Source organism: Patagioenas fasciata, chromosome 7 (genome assembly GCF_037038585.1).
Source record: "Patagioenas fasciata isolate bPatFas1 chromosome 7, bPatFas1.hap1, whole genome shotgun sequence".
Lineage (NCBI taxonomy): Eukaryota > Metazoa > Chordata > Aves > Columbiformes > Columbidae > Patagioenas > Patagioenas fasciata.
The window spans coordinates 16231242-16245807 of NC_092526.1; the positions used below are offsets into that span (position 1 = coordinate 16231242).

The 14566-nt window shown below is 49.5% G+C and overlaps 1 protein-coding gene across 2 annotated transcripts in view; it reads left to right on the forward strand.

Annotated features, from left to right (window-relative positions):
• Positions 1 to 12472, forward strand: part of IGFBP2 (insulin like growth factor binding protein 2) — a 59807-nt gene extending 47335 nt beyond the window's left edge. For both annotated transcript variants that reach the window (XM_065841329.2, XM_071810895.1), the window contains exons 2-4: positions 7836 to 8059; positions 9549 to 9689; positions 11847 to 12472. In XM_065841329.2, the coding sequence (XP_065697401.1) occupies positions 7836 to 8059; positions 9549 to 9689; positions 11847 to 12014 (533 nt within the window). In that variant the 3' untranslated portion in view covers positions 12015 to 12472. The remainder of the gene's footprint in view (positions 1 to 7835; positions 8060 to 9548; positions 9690 to 11846) is intronic.
• The last annotated feature ends 2094 nt before the right edge of the window (positions 12473 to 14566 follow it).

A 14566-nucleotide genomic window follows, 5' to 3' on the forward strand; every position in this document is an offset into this window, starting at 1 on the left:
GTTTGAGGGAGGTAAAAATGTTTAGTGTGAATTTGGAGGAGAGTTTCTTGTTTGTGATTGCATGTCCATCAGATCACCAGTCCTTCATCAGCCCTTTCTGGCAGGCTGCAGCGTGTTACACATGGGTATCAGTCCTGTTAAGATTCACAGCTCGTGAAACTCTGCTAGTGTCTGGCTCTCCCACAGGAGAGGTGCAGCATCCCAGTGCCAGAGATCATCTAGATAATAATTAACATGCAGGCACCCTCACAGAGGCTGTGGTAAGGAGAACTCATCTGTGCTTGCATAGTTGGGACTGCGGGATGCAAAAGCCCTGTTGGGCTTGGACTGGGGGTCAGGCTGTGTTTCCGAAAACAAACTGGGGAAATAAAGGTAATTCAAACATAGCAGTAAAACCTGAAGGAAATGAATGAAGTGGTTTTGTGGTCTAGTTTCATTCTGGAAATTCATGGGAACTGAGAATTTAGGAGCTAAGCCTGTACTACAAGTCAGTGCAGTCTTTTTGGGGTGGCTGGGGCACTGAAGACCATATGGATGCCTGTAAGTGACTAGGGAAGGAAAGCAGAGACTTGGCCTGGTGAGGTTAATGGCTCATTTCGTTCAGGCAGAAGCCCCTAATGACTAAGTAGCAGCTAACTCTGGGGATTTTACAGATTGGGTCAAGGTCAAATCGGAAAGCTGCAGTGCAATTAGTTTAAGCTTGGAAGTGTTTTCAAGTTAATTCATTTGGTTCTGCTGGGAAGGCTGCAGCTTCGTGGAGGGCTAATTGGAGAAGTGTGTTGAAAGGGTGGAGATACGGTTCACTAACAAGGGGGAATGCTTTTATGGTGGCAGGGAGCTCGGAGACCTCACTCAGCAAAAACCTTCGAAAGATGTGAAGGTCTTTCCCCTGAGAAAACTGCCTTCACATGTGTTGCAGCTAGGCACATGCTCAAAACCACTGTTATCAGCCACAAGATGAGACCCTCTGGCTCCTCAGCTTTTAGGTGAGTCTGGAGGGTCTCTGGTGGAGGTGAGTGTTGGGATGCTCAGCAGCTCCATGCTTGGGGGAAGAAACGGGTGAAAGAGAAGCAGGATTGCAAGTGGAAGTTGGGTAGATGAGAAGACTTAAAGTGTACCCCTGAATTTCTGAGGGACCTGAACCGTGTTTTCCCTTATTGCTCTTGGCCTGCAGTGAATGGCTGGCATGGGAGGGAACAGGATGTTGCAAACACCACTTGAAGGCTCAGTGTTGGAGCAAACCTCCCCAGTGGTGGTTTGTGCTCTGCTGGGTCCACACAGAGCAGGCTGGTGATATGCTTCGTGGCCCATCAGTTGAATCATTTGGAAAGAAAGCTAACAAAATAAACCCTGCTATTTCATCTCTCTTCAGCCTGCTGCACATTTCCATGAAATGCTGGAAAGTTACTATTTTTGAGAATTGTGTCCCTGTTTGAGATGTAGTTGGCATTTGCTGATGTGTTTGTAGATATATTGGGAGGTGGAGGGGGAGGAGCACTAATAGGGAGACAGGCAATCATGCAGAAACACATAGAGGCAGGCTGTGTTATTGCACAAGTCCTGTATCCTTGGGAAACCAGTCTACAAACATGATTAAAAAAAAAAAGAAAAGGCAAAACTCTTTGAAGTAAAGCCTGGGGGAGGGGGCATCTTGGTCCTCCTTTCATCTGACATCAGCTCCCATTCAGTATCACTTCTGTGCTTGCTCTAGGCTGCCAGAGGAGTCTGTGTGCCATGGGGCACAGGTGCACTATAGGGAACTGTGCAGTGGGTAGAGGATTTTTCTCTGGCTCTGGACCTGGGTGGATAAAGGAGGGAAAGTTGCCTCCTCCAGCCATGAGGAATGGGCAGACAAAAGAGTGAAGCAGGCTGCTGAAAGCTGCACTGCACTGAGTCAGTGTCCCTGGCGCTTTGGAGGAGCACAAAGCATTTCCTGTGGGACACCCAAGCCAAAGGAAGGCACTGGGTGCCCCTTGGATCACCCCTTCATGCCAGCTGCTCAGGGCAGGGAGAGGAGCTTGCTAAGCAACCCCTGGCCAGAACATGCTGTTCCCTGCCTAGTCCTGCCCTCCGTGCTGGTAGAGATGGGCTGAAAAGATCTTATAGCAAAAATAAAGGGTGTTTGCAGAGCCTCAGGGCTCTCAGCCCCAGAGGATTTCAGAGTTCTTTGTGGACATCTTATCACAGAGGTGAAACAAGCTCTTGGAGACTGATGCAGGAATTTTTTGGCTGTGGTGTGTGATTGCCTCACTGTTACTGAGCAAGCTGGCATGATGAAATAACCCTGGGGAGTGCAGGCAGGCAGAGGATCCCAGGAACCCGCCCTGAGGAGCTCCTTGGCAGATGGGGAGATGCTCCACGCTGATCTCCTTCTCTGTGTTTCATGGGAGCCTGTGATCCTGAGAGATTTGGGAGACCAGCCTTCCTGCCGGCACTGATTGTGTCCTTTCTTATGCTCCTCCCCTGAGCATCCATGGGTGGCCTTTGTGGGAGATGTCCTGCAGCAGAGAGGCTGCTTCTCTGCTCTTCATCCCATTTGCATCCCTTCTCCCATTGCCTCCTCTCCTACACAGCCCATTGCTAGTGCTCCCTCTATAGCGTTTCACAGAAGACTGAAACTTGAGCAGCTTCTGGAGAAACTCCTTTGCTTTTGGAGAGCTGCATCCAGCCGGGCTTGATTACGCCTGGGGCAGACCACGTCCTGATGTCTCTCTGTTTCCCCTCCACTGATGTATGCTGTGTTGTGGCTCAGTACTTTGCAGTTTGGCAGTGGTAATCAGGAAACCCTGGGTCTTTTTTTTTTTATGAGGTAGGGTGGGCTGGAGGGCCTGGGGAGGACTTTGTTCCTGGCAGCCCATGCAGCAAGGAAATTGCAACGCCAGTATAATCTCTGCTGGCAAACGTTTTCTGAGGTGTCCAAGTTCCAGGTCAACAACACCCACATCACAGCTGTTGCACAGGAACCTTTGCCCAGGGCTCTCCTAGAAATACTTTACAGACCGATGAGGCAGAGGTCACTGGGGCTGTGGTTGGGGTTTGTCTGCTTCTTCCCCACCTTCCTGCAAGTAATTCTCTGGCCATGGCTGTTGTGCATGTTAAAGGTCAGGTTTAAAGGCCCTGTCTGCTCTCAGGCTGTGAAGAACAAGTGCTTGGGCTCCTGGCAGCCCGGGATCAGGCAGCTCTGCTCCTTGGTGTAGAAAGTGGAAAGCAAAACCCAGATCAGGCACTTAAATTATCCTGAAATGATAGAACTAGTGGCTACAAGAGGCTAAAAGTGTTGTAGGGAAAAAATAAAGCTAGATGGGACAGAGAACACTTCTCAGGGTGAAAAATCACTCTCCGGATGCTTCATTCCTGCAGGCCTGCATGCTGTTGCTGCCGTGCACAGTGTGGTACCAGGGCAGGAGCACAGGCTCCTGGGTTCGCTCACTGATTCCCTGCCTGACTTTGGGCAATGCTCTCAAATTTTTCCATGCCCTTGTTTCTTACTGTGTGCAACCCAGGATGAACACCTCTTTCTCCAGGGTAATTAATGAACTGCAAAGTGCTTTGATGTCTTCAGAGGGAAAGTGCTGGCCCATGGAGGCTGTGATTGCTGCAGGAGGGAGGTGTGAGCTGGGACCTGTGTCCAGTGGGGCTCCAGGCAGGTTTTAAGGCCATTTCTGTGGGTCTGGGACCTTAATCAACCGCTATGTAAACACCCGGGGCAGATAAACAAGTACATGTGAAACCGTGCGGGCAAGCTGTCATGGAAGGAAAGCAAGTGCAGAGAGCAAGAGAGCAAGTGCTTGGAGAGGGTGGCTGCAGTCCTTGGCATGGTGTGTGTTCCGTGTGATACAGCCTGGCCCTCTCATGCTAAGTGAGTGCTACTGGCTCGATCCTGTCCCACAGCCCAGATATGCTTTGGGGCTCTTCAAAGGGATAAAGATATATTTTTAACTTCAGTCAGCTGCCTTTTTTTTTGTGTGTGTGTGTGTGTGGTGCTTTTTTCTTCTTGTATCTCTGGAAGTGGCAGGTTGTTTATAAGCCCCTCTGTTTCTCAGCCATGCTGATGGAGGTGCCTGGAGATCTTAAACCAGATTCCCAAAAATTTCAGCACGGGAAATTGGTAGCCACTTTGGAACATGTTGGCGAGACTGCAGCTCCCTACAGACATTAGCTGATGGACATTTGAACATGCTTTCACCTCAGCCAAGTCCTCGCCCTATTGAAGCCAATGGGAATTTTCCTTGAAAAAGACCATAAAGAAATCATTTTCTTGGCATAGAGAGAGGTGTTTCATGAGCTTCTCATCAGTGTTCAGGAGAACTTCAGCTATCTGCTTTGATTCTTGCTACACTTGTCCCACCCTGCACAAAATGCTCTACCTTTTGATCCAAAATAGCACAGGAGAAGTTTTCCACATGCCATAGGAAAATGGAGGAACTATAAAACTTAATTGTTTTGGAGTTTGGCACCACTCTGTTCACAGATATATTTAGCATGAATTGAAATTGGTCAGCAAAAGGGCGTTTTCCAGGATGACAAATGGATTAGGGTTGTATATCTGAGGCAATTGCATACCTGCCCATCCCATGCCGGTGGGGTTGGTGGGTGACTTAGTTGGTTCGTGGATAGTCATAAGCAAGCACGCACAACTTGCTTTTTTGGGGCAGTTTTTAAAAGCATTATCTGGCCGAAAAAGGCATTGTTTGGCTCTTGGCATGCTCTGTGTTCTCCCAGCCCCAAGGCTTGATGTCTCCACTTTTGTTGTTGCTACCCAGCCCACTTGCTCTTTGAAATGTGGTTCTCACACCTGATGCTTGGCCTCCTGCTGTGTGTGCAGCTCATCCGCAAAGGTAACACCAGTGCTTTGCATGTGGTGCCCACCTCTTCTGTCCCATCTCCCTTCACCAGTGTTTGAGCTCTCCCTGCAAGCCTCAGGGGAGGAGAGGGAGGAGAGCACCTCCCAAGAGCAGCACTGGATTTGGGACAGGGAATAGCTGTGATGGGGCTTCAGAATCAGCCCCAGGTGGGTCAGTCCAGCTTGGCAGCAGGGCAAAGGTATGGCTCACTGTGGCTGGCTTGGCCTTGGAGAGCTTGCAGCTGATAGCAGCTTAGACCTTCCTGTGATAGTGTCTGGGGAGCCAAGAACAATCTCTCCTGTCCCTGGGTGTGTTCAAGCACATGGGCTTGCACACTCTGCTCCCATCTGTGGTTTTCTTTGGGCTGACATTTGTTAGCATTGGAAAGTGAGAAAAATGAGCAAAAATATTATCAGAAGCAGGTTTTGTGAATGAATCAGCAGACAAGAGGCTTACCAGCTCGCCTTCATTTACTAGCGCAGTGCTTATTTGGGCAGATGTCTATATATTTTAGTTGGAGGCAGGAAGGAGTGAGAATCATTGGGAGAAGGCATCGGTTCCAGTTTGCTGCTTTTCTGTCAGTTTGTACCATCAATTTTTCTGAATGAACCAGTGGATTGCAACGTGTCTGAGATGCTTCCCTGCTGCACTCCCGTTCTTTTGCTGTTGTTGACAGCTTGGTGGACACCAAGGAGAGGAGCACAAAAGATGCTGGAAAGCTAAAACCCTCCTAAGCAGCTTGTTGGGTATCAGAACCTGGCCAGCCTTGCCCGTCTCTTGCATAGTGCTTTTTCATTTGATCCTGTCTGAAGAGCAGCCTCATGGCCTTCTCTCTTCTCACTATGTGTTTCTAATTAACGGGGAGACTGGTGTATAAACAGAAGATTCCTGCTCAAAACATTCCTTGTTGGGCTGCTAGGATGACAGCCAGATGGCAAACGCCAGGCAACAGCCCAGACCTTGAGCTTGCCCATCTGGCTATCAAACCTGGTCCCAGTTCTCATCTGGAACCAGTACTGAGGAAAGCCATGGACTTTGCCAATTTGGTTTTGCCCATGTTTGCTTTTCACTTGCTACCTAAGCAGCTAAAAACCTGCAAACCAAACACATTTAGTATTTCTGGGAAGTGGGATGATCCCAGTATTGGGAGATCTGAGGCCAAAATGGTGAGGAAGTTCAAAAGGACACTGGACAAATCCACTGAGGGATGAATCTGTCAGTGGCTTTTAAATCCTGTGGGTCAAACTCAGTCTCCAGCAATGAAAGTGCTTTTACTGCTGGTCTGCAGCACAGATAAGGAATGGTCCTTCTGATATGTGTCCCCAAGCAGCTGCTGATGGTCTCTTGGGGATGGCATGCTCAGCTGGGGTGGCTCTTTGATCCAGCCCACTTGGACCATTTGGTTGCCATCAGTCTGCAGGCTGCCGCACATTTGCTGAGTAAGTTCAGACAAAACTTGTCTTGCAGTTCCCCCTGTGTGCGCCTGGGGTTGTAACACCTGAAAAGAGCTTGGAAAGCTGTGGCAGAGATAAAACACTTATGACTTTTCATTCTCTGTCATGACAGTAGAGCTATGCCCTGACAACACATCACGATGCAGCTTCTGAAAAAAAAAGTTAGAATCTGTAAATGCTCTGTGTGCGTGGTCTTCCACGAAGCACGAGAGATCCAGAAATTAAGCACTGTTACACAAGCTAAAACCTTGCTTGCCCTCTGTCATGTACGGTTTGATGTGATTACTTCTATATAAGTGCCTGAGTTTTGTAGCGCTGGAAATACGAAATCAGAGGTGGCGGAGAGAATGCTGGTGTTGGGAGGCTGAGTGCTAAAGTTCCTCCTTTGCATATGCTAAAAGATACTTCATGTTTGTCACCACAGTAGGACCAGAATGGCCTGGTCTGTCACTGGTGTAGCACCTGTGGAGCTGCTGAAGAGTTCTCATATACAGAGATGTACTTAGCCTGGGATATTGTGGTGAGAGGTGATGTATGTGCATGGGTTGACTCATAATTTGGGCTCAAATGACCTTTAGAGGTCTTGGTCCAAGCCTCTGCTTAAAGTAGGGCCAGTTTCAGTGTTAGATCCAGCTACAGTGCTAGACATGCTTGCTCAGCCAGCTCAGACCAGGCACCAAGGAGGGGTCAGCTGTCACCTTCTGGGCTTCTGGAGAAAGCAGGAGGAATTGATCTGTCTTTGTCACCGCGAAGTCCAAAGGGACTGGTGTCTGCAGCACTGTGACCATTGTGTGAAAAAAGTCCAGTGTTTATCTCCAGATTTCTGCTAACTGATTTTGAAATTGCTAAATTCACCAGGGGTTGTGCAGCTTGTAGCAGTGGCAGAGTTGGGTCCAGGGTATGTGAGGCTGTCCCATGGTCAGCAGAAATGGCAAAATGCAGGAGTAGGTGGAAGCTAAATGAGTAATGCACTGTATGACAAATGATGTGAAAGATCATGCGGCAAGGATGATCACTGAAATGACAGGATCTCTGAGGGAAATTAGGTGGCTATAAAACAAAGGAGAGGTATTTTTGAAAGCAGGCCTGAGAATTTATTTTAGCACATTAATATTGAGTAAGTATTCCTGGAGATACTCTGGGGGATGATAGATGGACTTAAGGTATTGTTACTAATTACTGTGGTTTTGAGTTTTGAAGTATACTTGGCATCTCCAACCCAACTGGACTTCTGATGGGAAAATTACATTCTTCGGGAAGTAATTTAGAAGGTCAAAAAAAACGCAGAAAGAACCTCTCCAGCAGCTATTTCCCCTGCTCTCTAAACTGTCTTTTTAGTGTGGTAATAACTCCAGAATGAAAGGATCTATTCTCACCTTTCAGATGAAAGGGCTAATGCAATTTAATTTTTTTTTTCATGCAACGATTTTATGGCTTGGTAACCAGCCACACTTGAAAGCAATCCAGGATGGGATGAACACGTGAGAGAGTGCTCGGCTGAGCTTGACCCTTTCCTTGTCTGCCCTGTCTCCTGCAGATAATGGTGATGACCGGTCCGAGAGCATCCTTGCCGAGAACCACGTGGATGGCACCCCAGGGATCCTGAGTGGAGCTGGTGGGAGGAAGCCCATCAAGACAGGCATGAAGGAGCTGGCAGTGATGAGGGAGAAGGTGAATGAGCAGCAGCGGCAGATGGGTAAAGTCAGCAAGGCCCATCACAACCATGAGGACTCGAAGAAGTCGCGGCTGTCGACGGGCAGGGTGAGAAGGCAGGGACTGTGGGGGGCTAATGGCAGCTGCAGGCTCACTGGGGAAGCGCTGAGTGCAAAAGCCTTAGTGATATTTGCAACAAACTGTCTTAAAAAGAAAAAAAAAGAGAAAGAAAAAGTGGGGGAAGGAGTGGAGGGAAAAAAAAGGAAAAGCAAACGTTTATTTTGGCCTGAAGCTGTGGCTGAACACACCATCTGATGAACTTTGATGTGCTGGCAAGGAGGTGTTATTTTCATTGCAGCTTCACCTCCTGACAGCAGAGCTGGGGCAGGGGGGTCCTGCTGGCTCAACACCCACCTCTGCAGGGGTGTAAGCTGCCCTTTGCCCAAGGACTGGCTTTCTCACACCCTTTGTCCCTACGCAAGTGCCAGGGATGGCCCAGTGGGATTTGGGGGGTGGGAGAGTGCTTGTTGCAATGCAGTCCCAGTGCATATTAGGGGGGTCCCAGAGCCCCCGAGGAAGGGCTGTGGGGCTGTCATGTAGCAGGGAGAGTGCCCAGAGTCCTCCTTGTACCTTGCTGCCCTCCAGTCCTTGGCTGTGGTTTCCCTCTAGTGGGCAGCTTGGTCAAGGCAACGAGATGGGATAGTGATGAAAGGCCACCACAAAAGGTCTGTAATACATACCTCTATAAACGTATGGGGTGTTTATATCTGGGGAGTACAGGGACAGAAAAGAGCTTTAAAAGAGAACCTTCAGCCCTTCCAAGGAACAGGCACAGCAGAGGTTCAAAACAGTGCGGGCACCATCAACTTAGGGAACTCCAACACTGCTGCTGATCCTTTGTGGAAAAAAACCAGCCAAACAAACACAGCAACTCCAAAAGCAGAGAAACAGAGAGGTATGGACTCACTCTGGCTTACATCAGGTGTAATTCAGCCAGGCTGCCTTGGCTGGGAGCCCTGACTTGGAGCTGCTGTGGAGCAAGTGGGTACCTCCAGAGGCTGGTTGTGCTGGGTGCTCTTGTTCCTGGGGCTTCCCTTCCACTCCCATGGGGTCTCGCATGCTTTGAGTTGCAGTTCTGAGCCAAAACAGCATCACAGGTGTGGGGTCTTGGCTGCGCTCACGGAAACCCTCCTGGTCTGTCTGAACTAGTTGTGCTTCACATCACTTGTCATGACCAGTGGGACCCAAGGGAGCATCTCTGAGGCTTCTCTTCCTCTGTGCCTTCAGGGCCTGTGACCTGGTGTCATGTTGGCTCCTGGCCATGTGAGGCATGTGGCACATGGGAGAGATGTGTGTGTCTCCCTGTGTGGATCTCCACACAATGGCATGTGTGGACATGTAGCACTCTGATTTTGGGTTCCTGCAGGTGAAGTTTGTAGCAGGACCCAGTAGCAACGGGCAAACCTGTGTTAGGAGGAGGTACACATGGGTGTTGATCCCTCCTGGTGTGTCTGTTGTCTGAAGTGTTGACACTGAATGGTACTGTTGCCCTGATTATTTTTTTGGTTTTGTTTTCTACTTTCTGGGGTCTTTTCAGACCCCTTGTCAGCAGGAGCTGGATCAGGTCCTGGAACGTATCTCCACTATGCGGCTTCCGGATGAGCGAGGTCCACTGGAGCACCTCTACTCCCTCCACATCCCCAACTGTGACAAGCATGGCTTGTACAATCTCAAACAGGTAAGCAGGCAGACCCAGAGCTCCAAGGCTGGTTGCATGCCCAGCAGGAGCCCTTGGCTTAACATGGGGTCACACGCAGCTCAGGGCTGGGCTGATGTGACTTTAGTAACACGTACGTGCATCTGCAACCACAGGCTAGCAAGTGGAGACGAGACCCACATCTGTGCTTGCCTTTGTGGAGTCCAGAAATGGAGTATTTGTTTAGTTCAGAGCCTCTTCTTCCCTGCAAGGGGTGCTTGTCTGTCCATGTCTGCTCTCATGTGCTTTGAGCCAAGTCTTGTTCTGGCTGGGCCCTGCTACAGGGGAAAAGCAGAGAAGGGCTGAATGCTGGCCAGTCCTGCAGATGAAGCAGAAAGCACTTCTTCTGGGGTCAGGAAGGTTTCTAGCACACTTTGCTGTTTTTTCTCCACAAATTGAGGCTGGTTCCATAGCTCCAGGAAGGATTCCTTCCAAGCGAGGTGGGGTTTGGGGTGCAGCATCCATCTGAAAGTATTTACAGGGCCCAAAAGGACTCAAATGACTTTATGTGTGTCTGAATTTTGACTTCTTGGCTTCATTCATGCAAAACCAGCAGGTGTCAGCAGCTGAGGCATAGGAAAAACCTCTTTGGGCAGCAAAACATCAACTTGTCCAGGGTTGACTGGCAGCCACATGTGAATAGTACCTGGATATGAGCAATCCTTACAGCTATGTGTAACTGAGAATTTGAAGGGGACCTCAGAAAACCTGCTGTTTTTGTGGTTAAGCCTTTTTCTCAGGGCTACTTTTACCCCTTGATCACGAGCATTTAAAAAAAAGGCATTGAAAGAAGTAGGATGCTCTGAGATAATCTCTCTCCCTCCCTTCCTTCTTCCCTGTTCTGCCTGGACCCTCATCTTGTGCCTCCCCCTGAGGAACCCCACGGGCTGGCTGGATCCGCCAGCAGGAGCATGCTTGGAAAGGGTGCATGGAGCAGGGCAGGCAAATTCCCCATAAGGAGATGAGCCATGTCTGGGGAATGAGCCTGGGCAATGCAGTGATGCATCGTCTGCTATGAGAGAAAATACGGTCTCTGCTGCTCCTTGTGCCTGAGGAACAAGTCTGCGTGCACTGAAGGGTGCAGATGGGTTACACAGTGGTCACTGCTGCAGAAGATAGAGGGGACAGAAGTCACTTTCTCTTCTCCCCACAACCCTGTCCTGGATAAGAGCAAACAAGGCGAATGTGAAGTGATACCCCTTTCTCTCCCCGCCTGGGTTCCTGGGGCTGAGCATCAGCTCCTTTTCATTTGCTGGAAAGCAGATGCCAACAAAAGCATTCCCACTTGCTCCCACCTCCTATGGGCCAGCGCTTGGGTGGAGGGTGCCTGGATGCACTCTCCTGCTGGGGAAGCTTTTTATTCCTCTCTTTTTATGATTTTTATTCTCATGAGCAAGGCTGCATTTTGACCTCAGTCCAGCTGCAGAAAGTGGCTTGAATTCAGCTTTACAGAGTGCATGCAGAGCCTGACATCCTGGAGTAACCTCTCTGTCTTCCACCTATTCAGAGATATATCTGCTGGGGATGGGGGGATGAGCATCAGATTTTTGAACCTGCATCTGCAGCCCTACCAGGACAAGAGGTGAATGATAAGCTTCTCTCCAACCAGACCAGGCTGCAGGGTGCAGAGTCCAAGTCCAGATGCACATGGGTCCCTACTTCTGTTCTGGGACAGAGTGAAACCCTGCTTGGAAACATGTTTCTGTCTGCCTGTGTGGGCTTTGCTCTCATATTTCAGTTTGTTTAGCCCAATTTGCAGGTGAGAAGAAGCTTGCACAGCTCCTCTGTCAGTCTGTCCCACCCCTCTTCCCCCAGGGATTTTTGACTCCATGGATGACTCTACAGCTGACAGAGTGTGATGTACCTCATGGGCAGTTGTCCTCATGGTTGATTAAAATTGGCTTCTTGGCCCCCAGGGGAAGGGGTCCAGCCCTCAACCTGGACTACTGGAGCAGCACAGACCCTGGGGTGTCTGAGTGAAGTATACATGAATCTTGCCTAAATTCAAGCTAGTGCCAAATTGCTGGAGCAACCCCAACTCTGCCTGTGTTTGGGCTTTAGGCTGGTGGGGCTGGGAAGTGGGTTGTTTTGTCCCTCCATTTCCTCAGCTGATGCCTGTCCTGTCCCTCTCTGATGTAGTGTAAGATGTCGGTGAACGGGCAGCGGGGCGAGTGCTGGTGTGTGGACCCCATCCACGGGAAGGTGATCCAGGGCGCACCCACCATCCGCGGGGACCCCGAGTGCCACCTCTTCTACACAGCCCACGAGCAGGAGGACCGGGGAGCACATGCCCTACGGAGCCAGTAGACGGACGTGATCCTGCTTGCTGGAGGCAGTTCACCATGGCCTCGGTGCTGGATTTTACAGAGGTTTCAGCGTGTCTCTTTAGGCTCTGGAAGAGACTGGGGTTGTGTCCTGTGTGCTGACCTCCTTCTACTGCTGCCTGGCTCCTGGGGAGGGGAGGGACAATGGGAAGGGAAGGGCGGTGGGGGGGTTGCAAGGAGAAGGGACTGCTTTCCTATAGCCTTTCACCCAACATAAGCCAGAGAACCGGTCTTTTTTTGCTCCTCGCCCTGTGGCCCTGCCCTCCCTGCTGCTTTGCGGCATCTTCCCGCACCCTCCAGCACAGAGCATTGTGTGCTTCCCAATACCTCCCAGGGGACAAAACCCCTTGCCGTGGGTGGGAGGGGGCCAAAAAGCAAAGGAAAACAAAATACCCTTTCCCCCTCTCTTTCCCTCCTTTCCCCAAGACCAAAGACTGTAAATACTGTGTCTCCTGCCTCTTCTGTCCTGCCGGTCCCCTGTACCCCAGCCCAGCCATCAGTCCTGGTGTGGGATGCAGTCTGGGAGGGGGGAAGAAGGGGAAAGAGGAAAGCCCCTGGCTAGAACATGCATCCCCCAATGAGTCATCATCAAGGGAAAAAGTTAAGGATGAGGCAGCCCAAGCCTTTAAATACCCCTGGGTGCTGCCATTCCCAGTGCTGGGGCACAGCCAGGCCTACAGGGACCCAGCTCCAGTCGCTGGTCCAGGTGGATGTGGCCTCTGGGTGATGGTGAAGCTAAATGCTTGGTTTTCCAAGGGGTTTGAAGGGCTATTGCCCAGAATTCCTTAGAATCAGCTTATGCAGAGGGAGCTAAAGTGAACTTGTTGGGGCTGCTTGGAAGGATGCCTGTGTAGATTTAGGACAAGCCAGGGAGTGTCTGTCTCGCTTTCTCTCTCATGCATTCTTTTTTTGTAGATAGGAAAAAAAACCCATCTAAAACCTGCACTCCCAAGCAGCTGCCTTTGTCCCTCCATTTTTGCTTGGGACTGGAGTGAGCATCTGCTATTCAGCACACACTTTTTCTTCTTCCTTTTTTTTTTTTTCTTTTTTGGTAAGTAATTTACAGTGTATATCTTGCATTGTAAAGGGCCTGACACACACGTGCCCCCTCTGCTCGTACACACATCTGTGTAGATTAAATCCAAGAAATTCCAGGTGCTCTGAGAGGTTTTGTGCTGGATGTGCTGCTCAGAGGAGAGATGTTTCTTTGCTGTTATTTCACCTGTTGATTTCTTTCTGTACAGAACACGATGATGGTGAGAATAAGTAACTTCCCTGTTGCCTAAGCAAGGAGATTTTTTTTTAATTTTCTTCCTTTCTTATTTGTTTGTTTGCTTTCATTTTTTTAATATGGATACCATTTTCAGATCAATTGTGAAAATCCTATCCTTGCAGAAAAAGTCTCAGGCTTTCCTTAAATGAAATTGGGGTGGGGGGGAATAAAGCATCTCCTAATTATTTCTGGTAAAAGCTTCTGAGTAGCAAGCAGCCTCCAGGTCCCAGGTCCCTCTGGGGAGTATGGTTGAACAGGGTGGTGGAAGGAGGAAGGACTTCAAACTGGATGAGGAAAAGCAAAATCCCAATAGGCTCTGTCAGAAGGGGAGAGCTGGAGTTTGTTACTTTTTCCTCTCTTCTTGGCCCCACATTTCAGATCCCAAGTGCAAAGGGCACAGGTGGTCTCTGCAAATTAAGCCCCTCACAATTTTTCAGGGGTTTGGATGTGGCAGTGGAGGAGACAGGGTAAGGAGCCCCTTTGGAAAGTTTGGAGCGGGGGTGTGTGCACATGGATGTGGATGTGTATGAGAGGGACTGAGAGCATGTGAGAAATGAAACACACCTGCATGCAAAGCCAAGTAACTGTAAAAATGCTACCCTTTTTCTGTTAACATCTGAGGGTGTTCTGCTTTTTCATGTAAACCTTTGCACATGCTGGCTCACATCTGCAGCTTGTACTTTTTGTTTTGTTTAGGAATCAGGAAGTTTTGTGTTTTTCTCTTTTGGAAAAGCTGAGCTGCATAAAGTTGGAATAAATTAAATGGGATGCCAGAAAACTGTCATCTTCCCCCTTCCCACTCCTCTCTATTCACAGGACATGTTTCCTGATGCATCACATGTAAAATTTGGCCTGTTCGGTTTTTGTTCTGGGAGTGTTTAAACAGTGGGTACTGGTCCCAGTTGGATGCGTGAGGAGGAACTGGTGTCACTGATCTGTTGGCCTCTTGCATTCCTGCTCCACACATGGTACTTTGTGAATCTGCAAAATGCAACAGTGCCCCCCAGTCCTTTTGAGTTGACATCTGGCTGGCACATGTATGGAGACCATCTCCCTCCCTCACAGCAGCTATATTGGGTGGAGAAGGGTAGTTGTGTCCTGCTTTGCTGGGTGGAGAGAAGGGCAATGTGAATGCCCTGTCTGCTATGATGCTCATGGAGCTCCCTGAGCTGATGAGAGGCTGCATGACAATGGTACTTTCCTGCTGCTTGTGCAGGGGAGCAGCTTTGCAAGGAAAGGTCCCTCCTCCCCAGTGCAGGGAC